At 44.3% G+C, this 12830-nt stretch overlaps 1 protein-coding gene across 1 annotated transcript; it reads right to left on the bottom strand.

The window, feature by feature from the left end:
• Positions 1–5912: 5912 nt before the first annotated feature.
• RPL24 (ribosomal protein L24) lies at positions 5913–11877 on the bottom strand (the record flags this gene model as incomplete). Its single annotated transcript, XM_016192349.2, has 5 exons — positions 5913–6034; positions 8429–8492; positions 9028–9164; positions 11213–11323; positions 11785–11877. Coding segments are annotated over 5 exons (486 nt in total), but the record flags the coding sequence as incomplete, so codon positions are not given.
• Positions 11878–12830: the final 953 nt, after the last annotated feature.

Here is a 12830-nt window from a genome sequence, read left to right as displayed (position 1 = left end):
TTTTTTTTTTTAATCTAGAATGGAGGGGGAGGGGCAAAGTAGATAACGTAATGGTTATACAAAGAGACTGTCACGCCTGCCTGAGGCTCCAGAATTCCATCCCACCACCACCATGAACCAGAGTATAAAAAAAAAAAAAAAGGTAGATAGTATAATGGTTATGCGGAAACTCTCATCCTGGAGGCTCCAAAGCGCCAGGTTCAATCCCCCGCACCACCATAAGCCGAGCTGAACAGTGCTCTGGTTAAAAAAAAGAAAAAATGGAGAGAGGGAGAGACACATGCAGACGGACTGCTCCCACATTCTCGAAGCAGCCTACCAGCAGGTGGATTAGCAGCTTAAACCTGGATACTTGAGCGCTGTAGCATGTGCGCAGCCTGGTGCCCCACCGCCTGTGCAGTAGTCTGCTTTTCGCCTTTACCTTGAGGAAGTGGACATGTAAAAGCGTCAGATTTTGAGGCTTCTAGGGAAGTGGTAGTCTAGGAAGTGAAGACCAAAGAAAGCCCTGTTCAAATGGACCAGCAGAAAGCCTAATGGTTATACAGACTTTCATGCCTGAAGCTCTCAGGTCCCAAATTCAGTCCCCCATACCACCATAAACTAGAGTTAAGCAGTGCTCAGATTAAAAAAAAAAAAAAAAAAGTAAAGGAAATGATATAGATTCCTGTTAAAAAATGGTATAAAACTTAAATTCCTGGAGGCCGGGTAGTAACACAAGGACCAGAGTAAGGACCCCGGTTTGAGCCCCGGTTCCCCACCTGCTGGGGGGGGGGGGGGGGAGTCGCTTCACAAGCAGTGAAGCAGGTGTCTTTCCCCCTCTACTCTCCATTTCTCTCTGTCCTATCCAGCAATAATGACAGCAATAACAAGGGCAACAAAAGGGAAAAAATGGCCTCCAGGAGTAGTGGATTTGTAGTGCAGGCACCAAGCCCCAGCAATGACCCTGGAGACTAATTAAAATTTTTAAATTAAGTGATCCAGGAGGTAGTGCAGGGGAGTTTTATCCCCATTGGCACATATACCAGAGTTCTGGTTCTTCCCTCCTATCCCTCTCAATAAATAGAATACTTTAAAACAATAAAAATTAAATCTCTATTCTACTTTACAGGATTAAACCTGGAATTTTGGAGCCTCAGGCATGACCATTATATTATTCCCCCCACCCAGATTTGACTTTTGTTGCCTCCAGGGTTATCGCTAGGGCTCAATGCCTGCTCCTGGAGGCCATTTTTTCCCATTTTGTTGCTCTTGTTATTGCTGTTGCTGGATAGGACAGAGAGAAATTGAGAGAGGAGGGGGAGATGGAGAGGGAGAGTTGGGGGCTCTAACTGGGATCCTTAGGTGGGTCTTTGTACCATGTGCACTTAACCTGCTGCCCTACTGCTTGCCCCCCCCCCCCCATATTTGGGCTTTTTTAGGCAGTAAAAGGACCAGAGAGCATCACACTGGCTTTCATTGCCAAGACTCAGGAAGTCCATTTGTCTCTTGTTCCACCTTCCAAACCACAAATGATAGAGAAAATAACAGGCCTAATTGCTTCTTCAAGGTTTTCGTCTTTTTTCTTCCCCTTCCTTTGAATTAGACTACTGCTCAAGTCTGGATTATGGTGGTGCTGGGAATTTAACCAGAGACCTTTGGTATATCAGGGATGAGTCTGATGGATCTATCTTCCCAACCCTATATAAAACTTTATTTTTTTTAAAGATTTTATTTATTTATGAGAAAGACAGGAGGAGAGAGAAAGAACCAGACATCACTCTGGCACATGTGCTGCCGGGGATCTAACTCGGGACCTCATGCTTGAGAGTCCAAAGCTTTATCACTGCACCACCTCCCGGACCACTACAACTTTAAAAACGAGTGTGTAGCAAAGAATAAAATTTTAAATTCCCCTGGGGCCAGAGAGATAGCATCATGTAAACTTTTATGCCTGAGGCTCCAAAGTCCCAGGTTCAATACCAGGTAGTTACCATGCTCAAAGACCCTGGTTCAAGCCTGATTCCTCACCTGCACGGGGGGAGCTTCCAGAGTAGTGAAGCAAGTACTACAGGTATCTGTCTCACTTTTTATCTCCCCCTTCCCTCTCAAATTCTCAGTCCTATCAAATGAAGGAGAGAAAAAGGGGGAAATGACCACAAAGATCAGTGGTTAAGTTTCTGCCAAAATACATGTAAATTTTCAGTGAATTAATTCTAGAGATAAATATTCAAAGAACAGAGAGAGATAGCATAATGGTTATATAGACTCTCATGCCTAAGGCTCCAAGTCCCAGGTTCAATCCCCTGCACCACCATAAACCAGAGCTGATTAACCAGTGCTCTGGTTAAAAATAAATAAATGTAAGTGCACTATCCAAGAGAACGCCTTGCTATTCCTTTGAGTATTGTTAATTCCATCACCTTGGATAGAATAATAGTAGTTAAATGGTGACTTTTCTTCACACATTTTCTCCCTCCTTTTTATTTATTTTGCCTACAGGGTTATCACTGGGACTCAGTACCAACACCGTGAATCCACTGCTCCTGAAAGCCATTTTTTCCCCATTTTTGTTGCCCTTGTTGTGGTTGTTATAGCTGTTATTGTTGTTGGATAGGAGAGAGGAAGACAGGAGAGACACCCGCAGTCCTGCTTCACCACATGCGAAGCGACCCCCCAAGCAGATGGGGAGCTGAGGGTTCAAACCAGGATCCTTATGCTGGTCCTTGTGCTCTGCACCATATGCGCTTAAGCCACTGTTACTGCCCAGACTCCCTCCTTTTTATTTTTTTAAAAATATTTTAATGAGACATACAGATAGGGGAGAGAACAGAGCACTGCTCAGCTCTGGTTTATGGTGGTGCTGGGGATTGAACCTGGGACCTTGAAGCCTCAAATATGAAAGTCTCTTTGTATAACCGTATAACCATTATGCTGTCTCCCCAGCCCTCTCCTTTATTTTTTTACCAGAACACTGCTCAGCTCTGGCTTTTGGTGGTGCAGGGGATTAAACCTGGGACTATGGAGCCTCAGGCATGAGTCAGTTTGTGTATCCATCATGCTGTCTACCCCTACCCTCTTTAGTTCCTTTTGTTGCCCTTGTTTTACTGTTGTAGTTATTATTGTCGCTGAATAGGACAGAGAAATGGAGACAGGAGGGGAAGATGGAGAGGAGAGAGAAGACACCTGCAGACCTGCTTCACCTCTTATGAAGCGATTCCTTTGCAGTTGGGGAGCCGGGAACTCGAACTGGGGTCCTTATACTGGTCCTTGCATTTGCACCACCTGTGCTTAACCCATTGCGCGCTACTGCCAAACTCCCTTTTTTTAAAATATTTTATTCCCTTTTGGTGCCCTTGCAGTTATTATTGTTGTTATTGATGTCGTTGATGGATAAGACAGAGAGAAATGGAGAGAGGAGGGGAAGACGGGGAGAGAAAGATAGACACCTGCAGACCTACTTCACCGCTTGTTAAGCAACTCCCCTGCAGGTAGGGAGCCAGGGGCTCGAACTGGGATCTTTCCTCCCATCCTTGCGCTTTGCGCCACGTGCGCTTAAGCCGCTGCTCTACCGCCGGACTCCCTCTCCTTTTTTAACATGAACAAGAGAACCAGAACATCACTCTGGCATATGTGATGTAAGGACTTTACTCAAGACCTTGTCCTTGAGAATTCAGTGCTTTACAACTCAGCAAATTACTCTGGCAGCACAGTGAATGAAGTATTGACTGGACCTTCAGACATAAGGTCCTGAGTTCAAATCCTACTTACATTGCCATTGATGGTCTAGCTAGTTTTCTCAACATATTTTATGGAGAAAAAAAAAGGTGCAGGGCATTATGGCTATGCAAAGACATGCCTGAAGCAGCAAAGACCTCCAGTACCACTGTAAAGTCAGAGTTGAGCAGTGCTCACATTAAAAAGTCAGTAGGTAGTACAGTGGGTTAAGCGGACATGGCACAAAGTGCAAGGACTGGTATAAGGATCCCAGTTCAAGCCCCAGACTCACCTGCAGGAGTTACTTCACAAAAGGTGAAATAGGCCTGCAGGTGTCTTTCTCTACCCTTGTCTTCCCCTTCTCCATTTCTCTGTCCTATTCAACAACAACATCAATAATAACTACAACAATAAAACAAGGGCAACAAAAAGCTGTATTAAAAAAAAGAGCCAGGTGGTAGGCAGGTTAAGTGCACATGACACATAGTACAAGTACCAGCATAAGGAGCCTGGTTCGAGCCCCTGGCTGCCCACTTGAGGTGGGGGGGGTCGCTTCACAAGCAGTGAAGCAGGCCTGCAGGTGTTTATATTCTTGTCCCCGTCCCTTGATTTGTCATATCCAACAGCAGCAGCAATAGCAACAAAACGGTAAAACTCACCTCCAGCAGATTTGAGCCCTAGTGATAACCCTGGAGGCACAGAAACTACTTCTGGCAACTGGGAAAATGGTAGCACATGAGGCTTCCATGCTAGAAATTCCGTTTGATCTTGTATGTTCTCCTCTGCTTTCCACTCAGTTCATGTAATAAAACAGCATGTGGATAATGCACTGTTTTCCCTTGTGCTTGACCTAAGCTCAGGCCCCATCCCACACTGAAGGGTATTTCAGTCCTGTGGTCTCTTTTTGCTTGTCTCAAAGTAATAAAGTATACCTTTAGTGCAGACTTACTTATACATGAGATTACTTTTAAAAATATTTTTTTAATATTCCATTTTGATGCCCTTGTAGTTGTTACTGATGTCATCGTTGTTGGATAGGACAGAGAGAAATGTAGAGAGGAGGGGAAGACAGAGGCGGAAAGTTCGACACCTGCTGACCTACTTCACTGCTTGTGAAGAGACTCCCCTGCAGGTGGGGAGTGAGGGGGTGCCTGGAACCGGGATCCTTTTGCTGGTCCTTGCGCTTTGCGCCACATGTGCTTAACTCTTATTAGACTACTCAGCTCTTAAAAAGAATTACCAAAGAGAACCAGAGCATCACTATGGCATATGTAATGCTGAGGACTTAAGATCTCATGCTTGAGAGTCCAACACAATCTGCTGTACTATTTCCCAGATGGTGACAACTACACAATTTTAACTTTCTGTCAAACTCCCAGTCAACAAATTACTTTTATTTCCCGACGGTTTTAACCTTTAACTCAAGCTAAAATTATGAGGTGAGTTAACAATAATAAAGGAAAAACCCAAAGACAAATGTCATGGGAAAAGGGTCCCACCCCCACCCCGCTTTCTGCCTCCCAGTTTAAATCACTGAGGGTAGATACCTGCAGAACACTTTCTTTTCAGCTATTTTTTTTAGAGACATACCTGCCCTCATAGCACTGTTCCACCACTTGCAGGAGAACCTAAATACCACACCAGCACCATTGAGGACATTTGGGAACTCATGCTTTGAAGTCCAATGTCCTTATCTACTGCACTACCTACCACGTGGTTAGGAAAAGGGTTATTTTAGCAAGATCCAATAAAAAGTCTCTTTACATGTAGACGTGTTAAGTGCACATCTTTTAGTAATTAACCTGAATTCAGTCTATACAATATCCTATGTACTATATATATCCTTCTAACCAAAATCTTAAAACAATTTGTAGGGTGAGTAAAGCTGGCATCTAACCATATAGGTTTCTAGAAGTCCAGTGCGCTATCCATTGCGCCACAGAGCCCTGCTGACCATATAGGTTTGTTTCGTTTCCCTTCAGTTAAGAGGCTTGCATTACAATAAAGGACTGTTACTGAGAAACAAGGATTTTTTAGTCACCACTAGGCCTCTACTAGTCTACATTACCAGACAGGGCCAGATTGGGAAAAGCTACTCAGCACCAAGAAGCTCCCTCCAATGAAGTGAGGGCTGGTCAAAGGGCATAGCAAAGCAGGCACATCATCCAGGTGTGCTATATTGCTGGCCTAAGAAATGAGCTTTAAACAAAACACCATAATCCATAGTCAGATCTTTATTCAAAATTCTGATCTTTACAATTTAGCGTTTCCCACCAACTCGAGGAGCAGAAACCTTCACAGGCTTCACAATCTTTTGTTTAGGTGCTGCCTTTGTGGGAGCCTGTAAAAGACAACATGTGATACAGCATTAATATACACACACACACACACACACACACATTTTACCAGAGTAGTGCTCAACTCTGGTTCATGGTGGTATGGGAGACAGAATTTGGTACTTTGGAGTCTTGGACATGAAAGTCTTTCTGCATAACCATTAAGCTAGCCCACCCCCTATACTATATAATACTAAGGCTTATTAGCATGGCTTTCTTATCGCCAGCTTATTAAAAAAGTTATTAACAATCTTAAAACCAAAAAAAATTTTTTTTATTTATTACCCTTATTTATTGGATAGACAGTCAGAAATTGAGAGGGAAGGGGATGACAGAGAGGGAGAAGAGACATCTGCAACACTGCTACACCACTGGCAAAGTTTCCCCCCTGCAAGTGGGGACCTGGGGCTCAAGCTGGTTCTCTGTGCATTCTAACATGTGGACTCAACCAGATGCGCCACCACCCAACCCCAAGACCAAAAAGTGTAAAGACCACTTTTATAATGAAAGACAAGGGTTCAATAATCAAGACTAGGTGGGGTGAGGTGACAGCACAACCACTACGCAAAGACTTGCATGCCTGAGGCTCAAGTCCCAGGGTCTATTTCCAGCACCACCATAAACCAAAGCTGTGCAGCACAATGGTCTTTCTCACTTTACCTTCAATTTCTTTCTCTATCAAAAATGTTCCAGTGACATTATCACAATAGACTTGCATGACAGAGAAGCCAGATACAATCCCTGACAACACATAGACCAAACCCAAGCAGGGCTCCATAAGAAATACATGTATAGGGAGTCGGGCTGTAGTGCAGCGGGTTAAGCACAGGTGGCGCAAAGCACAAGGACCTGCGTTCAAACCCCCGGCTCCCCACCTGCAGGGGAGTCTCTTCACAAGTGAAGCAGTCTGCAGGTATCTTATCTTTCTCTCCCCCTCTTTGTCTCCCCCCTCCTCTCTCCATCTCACTATCCTATCCAACAACAATAAAACAAGGGCAACAAAAGGGAATAAAGAAAATATTTTTTAAAATATTTAAAAAATAAATACATCTATCATGACGTGGGAGGTGGTACAATGGTTACAGCAGTAGAGTCTCAAGCATGGTGTCCTGAGTTCAGTCCCTGGCAGCACATTTATCAGACTGGTGTCTGGTTCTTTCTGTCCTTTCTCACAAATAAATACATATATGAGGCTGGGAGGTGGAACACCCCATAGAGTGCATATGCTACCATGCTAGGACCCTGGCTCAAGCCCTTGGTCCCCTCCTGTAGGGGAAAGCAACACAAAGGTGAAGCACTGCTGCAGGGGTATTTCTTCCTTATCTCTTCCTCTCAACTTCTATCCAAAGTTAAACTTATTTTAAAAAAGCATTATGTACCATGGGACCCTAAATTGTGTGCTACAAACAAAACCAGGACATTTTATTTAGAGTAAAGCTGGGTACTATTTCTAGAACAGTAAATCTCAAGTTTCAAAATAAACTTAAAAGAAAAAAAAAAAAAAAGCAACCTCACCTTTCCAAATTCTGTCTAGCACTTGTTTGGTTTAGCAAGGGAGCTGATCTGAAACACTCGCCCAGGGGTGGGGGAGATAGCATAATTATGCAAACAATCACATGCCTGAGGCTCCAGAGATCCCAGGTTTAATCCCCACACCACTATTAACCAGAGTTAAGTAGTACTCTGGTTAAGAAAAAAAAATAGTGGTCCAGGAGGTGCACAGTGAAGAGAATATTAGACTCACATGCATGAGGTCCTGAGTTCAATCCTGGCAGCACATGTGCCAGAGTGATGTCTGGTTCTCTCTCTCCTCCTATCTTTCTCATTAATAAATGAATAAAATCTTTAAAAAAAAAAACATGTGTACAACATAATGGTTATGCCTGAGTCTCCAAAGTCCTATGTTCAATCCCCACCCAGCACCACCATAAGCCAGAGCTGAACAGTTTAAAAAAAGAGCACGAAGAAATTTCTGGGAGCTAGGCTGCAGCACGTGCTACTGGGTTAAGTGCACATTGTTTGAAATACAAGGAACTGCACAGGAATCCCGGTTTGAGCCCCTGGCTCCCCGCCTATGGCGGCAGGGTGGGGGTGGTGGTGTCCCGCTTCACATTCGGTGAGGCAGGTCTGGAGATGTTTATCTTCCATGCCTATCTCCCCCTCCTCTCTCAATTTCTCTGTCCTATCCAATAAAGAAAAAGAAGGGAAAATGACCTCCAGCAGTGGATTCACAGTGCTGGCACAGAATCCCAACAATAACCTGAGACGCAAAAAAAAAAAAAAAAAAACCTAATTCAGAAACCAGTTGTGAACATTATTTGTTAGGTTTGCATCAAACGCCTTAGAAACCCAAATGAAACTTTCAGTAAACTTAAGAGGCTTATCGACCCCATAATTACCTTAGTAGCAGCCATTGCAGTCTTTTTTGATGCTTGCTTAGCTTTCTTTGCTTCCTTGGCAGCCCTATGGGTAAAAAGAAGAACTTAAAGCAAAGCACTTCTTTATTTATTAGATAGAGACAGAAGTTGAGAGGGGAGGGGAAGATAGAGACAAGAGAGACACCTGCAGGTCCTGCTTCACCACTCATGAAGCTCCCCCCCACCCCCCGCAGGTGGGGACTAGGGACTTGAACCTGAATCCTTGAGCACTGTTAACATGAGCACTTAAACCAGGTGCGCCACCGCCTGGCCCCCACACTTTAATGGGACTGACAAAGGACTGACATGTTTGGGCGAAGTAGAATGATTATATTCTACCTCACTTCCAATTATTTGTATAAGAGAACCAAAATTCCCAAAGATTTGTTAACAGATTTCATTAGCCACTAAGTTGTGTGTTAAAATCACACAGTAGCTGCAACTGCATATAGAATTTTAACTTAGCATTTAAAAACTAAGCTACAAACCTTTACAACCAATATTTACATCGGTAATTCTTCTAAATGAAATTACCAAGATCAGACCAGATTAGCTTCCTGTGCTCACTAATCAACCATCACCTGATAGCCTGCTCCCGCTGGGCTTTTCTAACTTCAGGTTTCTGGTTCCGCTTGGCCATTATATCAGCCAGAGAAGCACCAGTGATGGCCCTCTGGAATTTGACTGCACGGCGAGTTCTTTTCTTTTGAATTTCTTCCTACAAAGCAACACAGAAAGCATTCATGAATTTAGGGGAGAAATTGAATTCTTTGAATACTTTTATTTGTCTTAGTCTGTCTGGGTTAGAGCAGCAAAAATACTGTTAATATACCAGTTAGTTTCTAGAGACTGATAGTCTGGATACCACACAACCAGGGTCAGGCTGAGTACCCTCTTTTTGTATTCTCCATGGCAGAAAGAGGATCTCCAATTTTTTAAAAAATTTATTTTCCCTTTTGTTGCCCGTTGTTTATTGTTGTTATTGATGTCGTGATGTCAACAACATCAATAACATCTACCACCCAATCCCCCAAAAACTTTTGATTTTTAAACTTCCCCCTGCAGGTGGCAACTGGGGCTTGAACCTAGGTCCTTGCGTATTGTAAGGTGTGCTCAATCAGGTGCACCACCACCTGGGCCCCAGATTGTTAATGAGAATTTGGGACCTAGTGCTCATTAACGACTGCACTCAGCTGCTGGAGTGCAGAATCTGCACACTGAAGCTCCTCTAGTTGCATCCCTAGAGGTGACTTCTTATATGAAATAAATGGGGAGGGAAGAGACTGAGCATGTGTAACTGCACTACCTCCACCACCCTGTGGACTTAAACCCCAAACCTCACACAGTGCCTAAGGCTCACGCTCCTGGCCCCCTTCCAGCCTTTTAAAATTTTTATTCCTCTGGGCAGGGGTAGATAGTTTAATGGTTATGCAAACAGACTGTCATGCCTGAGGCCTCGAAGTCCCAGGTTCAATCCCCTGAGCTGAACAGCCCTCTGGTCAAAAAAAAAAAAAAAAGTTTTTTCCAAGGACTCCAGCCTCCATAATTTAATACCCCCAAAAATTCCACTCCCCAATATCACCTTGGGGAGATTCCAATTTATGAATCTGGAAGTTGAATGATGACATATTTACCAAAAAATAATTCATGCAATTAAGTACTATCACTGGGGTGAGACTCAAACTCATGGGCTAGAGAGACAGCGTACTGGTTATGAAAAACTTTCATGCCTGAGGTGTCAAAAGATCTCAGGTTCAATCCCTAGTACCACTTTAAGCCAGAGCTGAGCAGTGCTCTGTTAAGAAAAATAAAAGCTGGGGCCAGGTGGTGGCACACCTGGTTTAACATACATGGTATAATGTGCCAAGGACCCAGATTCAAGCCCCTGGTCCCCACCTGCAGGGGGAAAGCTTCACAAGTGGTGAAGCAGTGCTGCAGGTGTCTCTGTCTCTCTTCCTCTCTATCCCCCTTTCCCTTTTGATTTCTGGCTGTCCCTATCCAATAAATAATGATAATAAAAAAAAAAACAGTGGTCCAGGAAGTGGCACAGATAACTGTTATCTTATGCTACAGAGTCCAGTGCTTTATCCCTTGTGCCACCTCCTGGGCCACTAACATTGTTTTTATAGGCAAGGAGACAGCATAGTGCTTTTGCCAAATACGTTCATGACTGAGGCTGAGGCCCCAGGTTCAATCCCTTGCACTATTATGCTACAGCTGTGCAGTGCTTTGGCCCCCTCTCATTAAAACACACATACACACACACACACACACACACACACACACACACACACACACCTTTTATCATGACAAACAACTTAAAGTTGGGGATGGGGTACACTGAAAAATGGTTATGCAAACAGATTCTGTTGCCTGAGGCTCCCAGGTTCAAACTATAAGCCAGAGCTCACCACCAGTGCTCGTGTTTCTCAAAGAAAAAAAAATTAAAAAAAAAAAGAACTTAAGTCCATTTAAAACATATTAAGTGTGTGACTCTATGACATCACTGGCACGCCAAAAAACATTTCCACGGTTTTCTCTAACCCAATACGTGCTTAACCTGATTCGTGCATGATAATTATTTTCAAAATTACATTTTGCGATTTACTGAGACTCCAATGCATAAGGAAACATTACTCATACCAGTTATTTCCCATTACTGTGTTATACTTTCGCATACAGTTTAATTCAATCTTACACATCAGCAAACGGTTGTTTCAGAGAACAAGAGTCAAGTCCCCTGATATCAAGTCATATTTAGCTTACCGACTGTCCTTTCTTGTGTTTTCTTCTGTAGAGGACAGTCCAGTTTATTTGCCGGGGATTTCTTTTGGACAGGAAGGCCGACTCGCATTTTGCATTAAGAAACTGGAAAACCTGTTTGTCACAATTTCAACGTTGTTACTCAATTATCCAAAGCGTGTAAGAGGCTGAGTCTGCAAATCCTAGCTCTGTCCATTATGTACGCGAAATTCTAGTCCCCAAATCCAAAGGCTTGAGTCACGTCACTGGAAGGTGGCACCATGACAGTGTCCGGCCTCCCCCGTCTGGGAAGCGGACAAAACCTCCGCATCTAGCTCGGTCCCTTCAGGGACATCAACGGGACCTGGAGTCCGGACATAACCAGACACGGCGCTAGGGCATTTCCCTTTCTCCCAGACACTGAAGTTACCGCAATACCCGACCTGGCTCACACCAACCAGGTCCTAACTCCGGACTGATCCTAAAAACCACTGCATACAGGGCCTCGGAAACAGGCCTTTCGAGGAGCCTACAAATAATCTGACCGCTTCTTCTCTCGAGAGCACAAGCAGCATTTAATCAACGCGGCCTTTTACCTTCCCGTCGGTCCTGGCGTAGCGCCTCCCGTGTCCGGGGTAGATCTTGTAGCCGCTGAAACTGCACAGCTCGACCCTGTAATGAAACGCGAAAGTCCATTAGGGAAAGTTTGTGCGGCTAAGAAATCCATACCCCCACCGTCGGAGGGGTGTCCCGTTTGAGGATGGAAACAGATTGAGATGCAAGATTTCAGCTTACTTCATGGTTGCTGCCGGCCAGGGAGAGGGAAGATGGCGAAGAGAAGGAGAGGATCATGGGAAAACAGCTTATAAGGTCCTGTCCTTAGCTTCGGCTCTAAATGATGACGACACACGTCGGGGGCCCACTCTAGGCTTCCACTGAGACAGTCCTCCTGTGGAGGAATTCGGGTTGAGGCGACGGAAGCCCAGTGGAGTAGAGGAAAGAGATAGTCACGGGATCAGGCCTCAATGTTCAATTCTGCGTTATTCTCGCTGCTGCTGCGAGCGGATCTTTTTTTTTTTTTCTTTCTTTTTTTTATTTTATTTTTTTTTATTTAAGAAAGGATTAATTAACAAAACCATAGGGTAGGAGGGGTACAACTCCACACAATTCCCACCACCCAGTCTCCATATCCCACCCCCTCCCCCGATAGCTTTCCCATTCTCTATCCCTCTGGGAGCATGGACCCAGGGTCATTGAGGGTTGCAGAAGGTAGAAGGTCTGGCTTCTGTAATTGCTTCCTCGCTGAACATGGGCGTTGACTGGTCGGTCCATACTCCCAGTCTGCCTCTCTCTTTCCCTAGTAGGATGGGTCTCTGGGGAAGCTGAGCTCCAGGACACATTGGTGGTGTCTTCAATCCAGGGAAGTCTGGCCGGCATCCTGATGACACCTGGAACCTGGTGACTAAAAAGAGAGTTAACATACAAAGCCAAACAAATTGTTGAGCAATCATGGACCCAAAGCTTGGAAAAGTGGAGAGGAAGTATTAGGGAGGTACTCACTGCAAACTCTAGTATACTTCTGCTTTCTTACTTTGGTGCCATACTCCAAACTCAGTCAATTTCTGCTTTGCGTTTCTACTTC

This window comes from Erinaceus europaeus, chromosome 9, assembly GCF_950295315.1.
Source record: "Erinaceus europaeus chromosome 9, mEriEur2.1, whole genome shotgun sequence".
In the NCBI taxonomy this organism is placed as follows: Eukaryota; Metazoa; Chordata; class Mammalia; order Eulipotyphla; family Erinaceidae; genus Erinaceus; species Erinaceus europaeus.
Note: the sequence above shows the minus strand (reverse complement) of the source record. Positions and strands in the feature narration are given on the sequence as shown.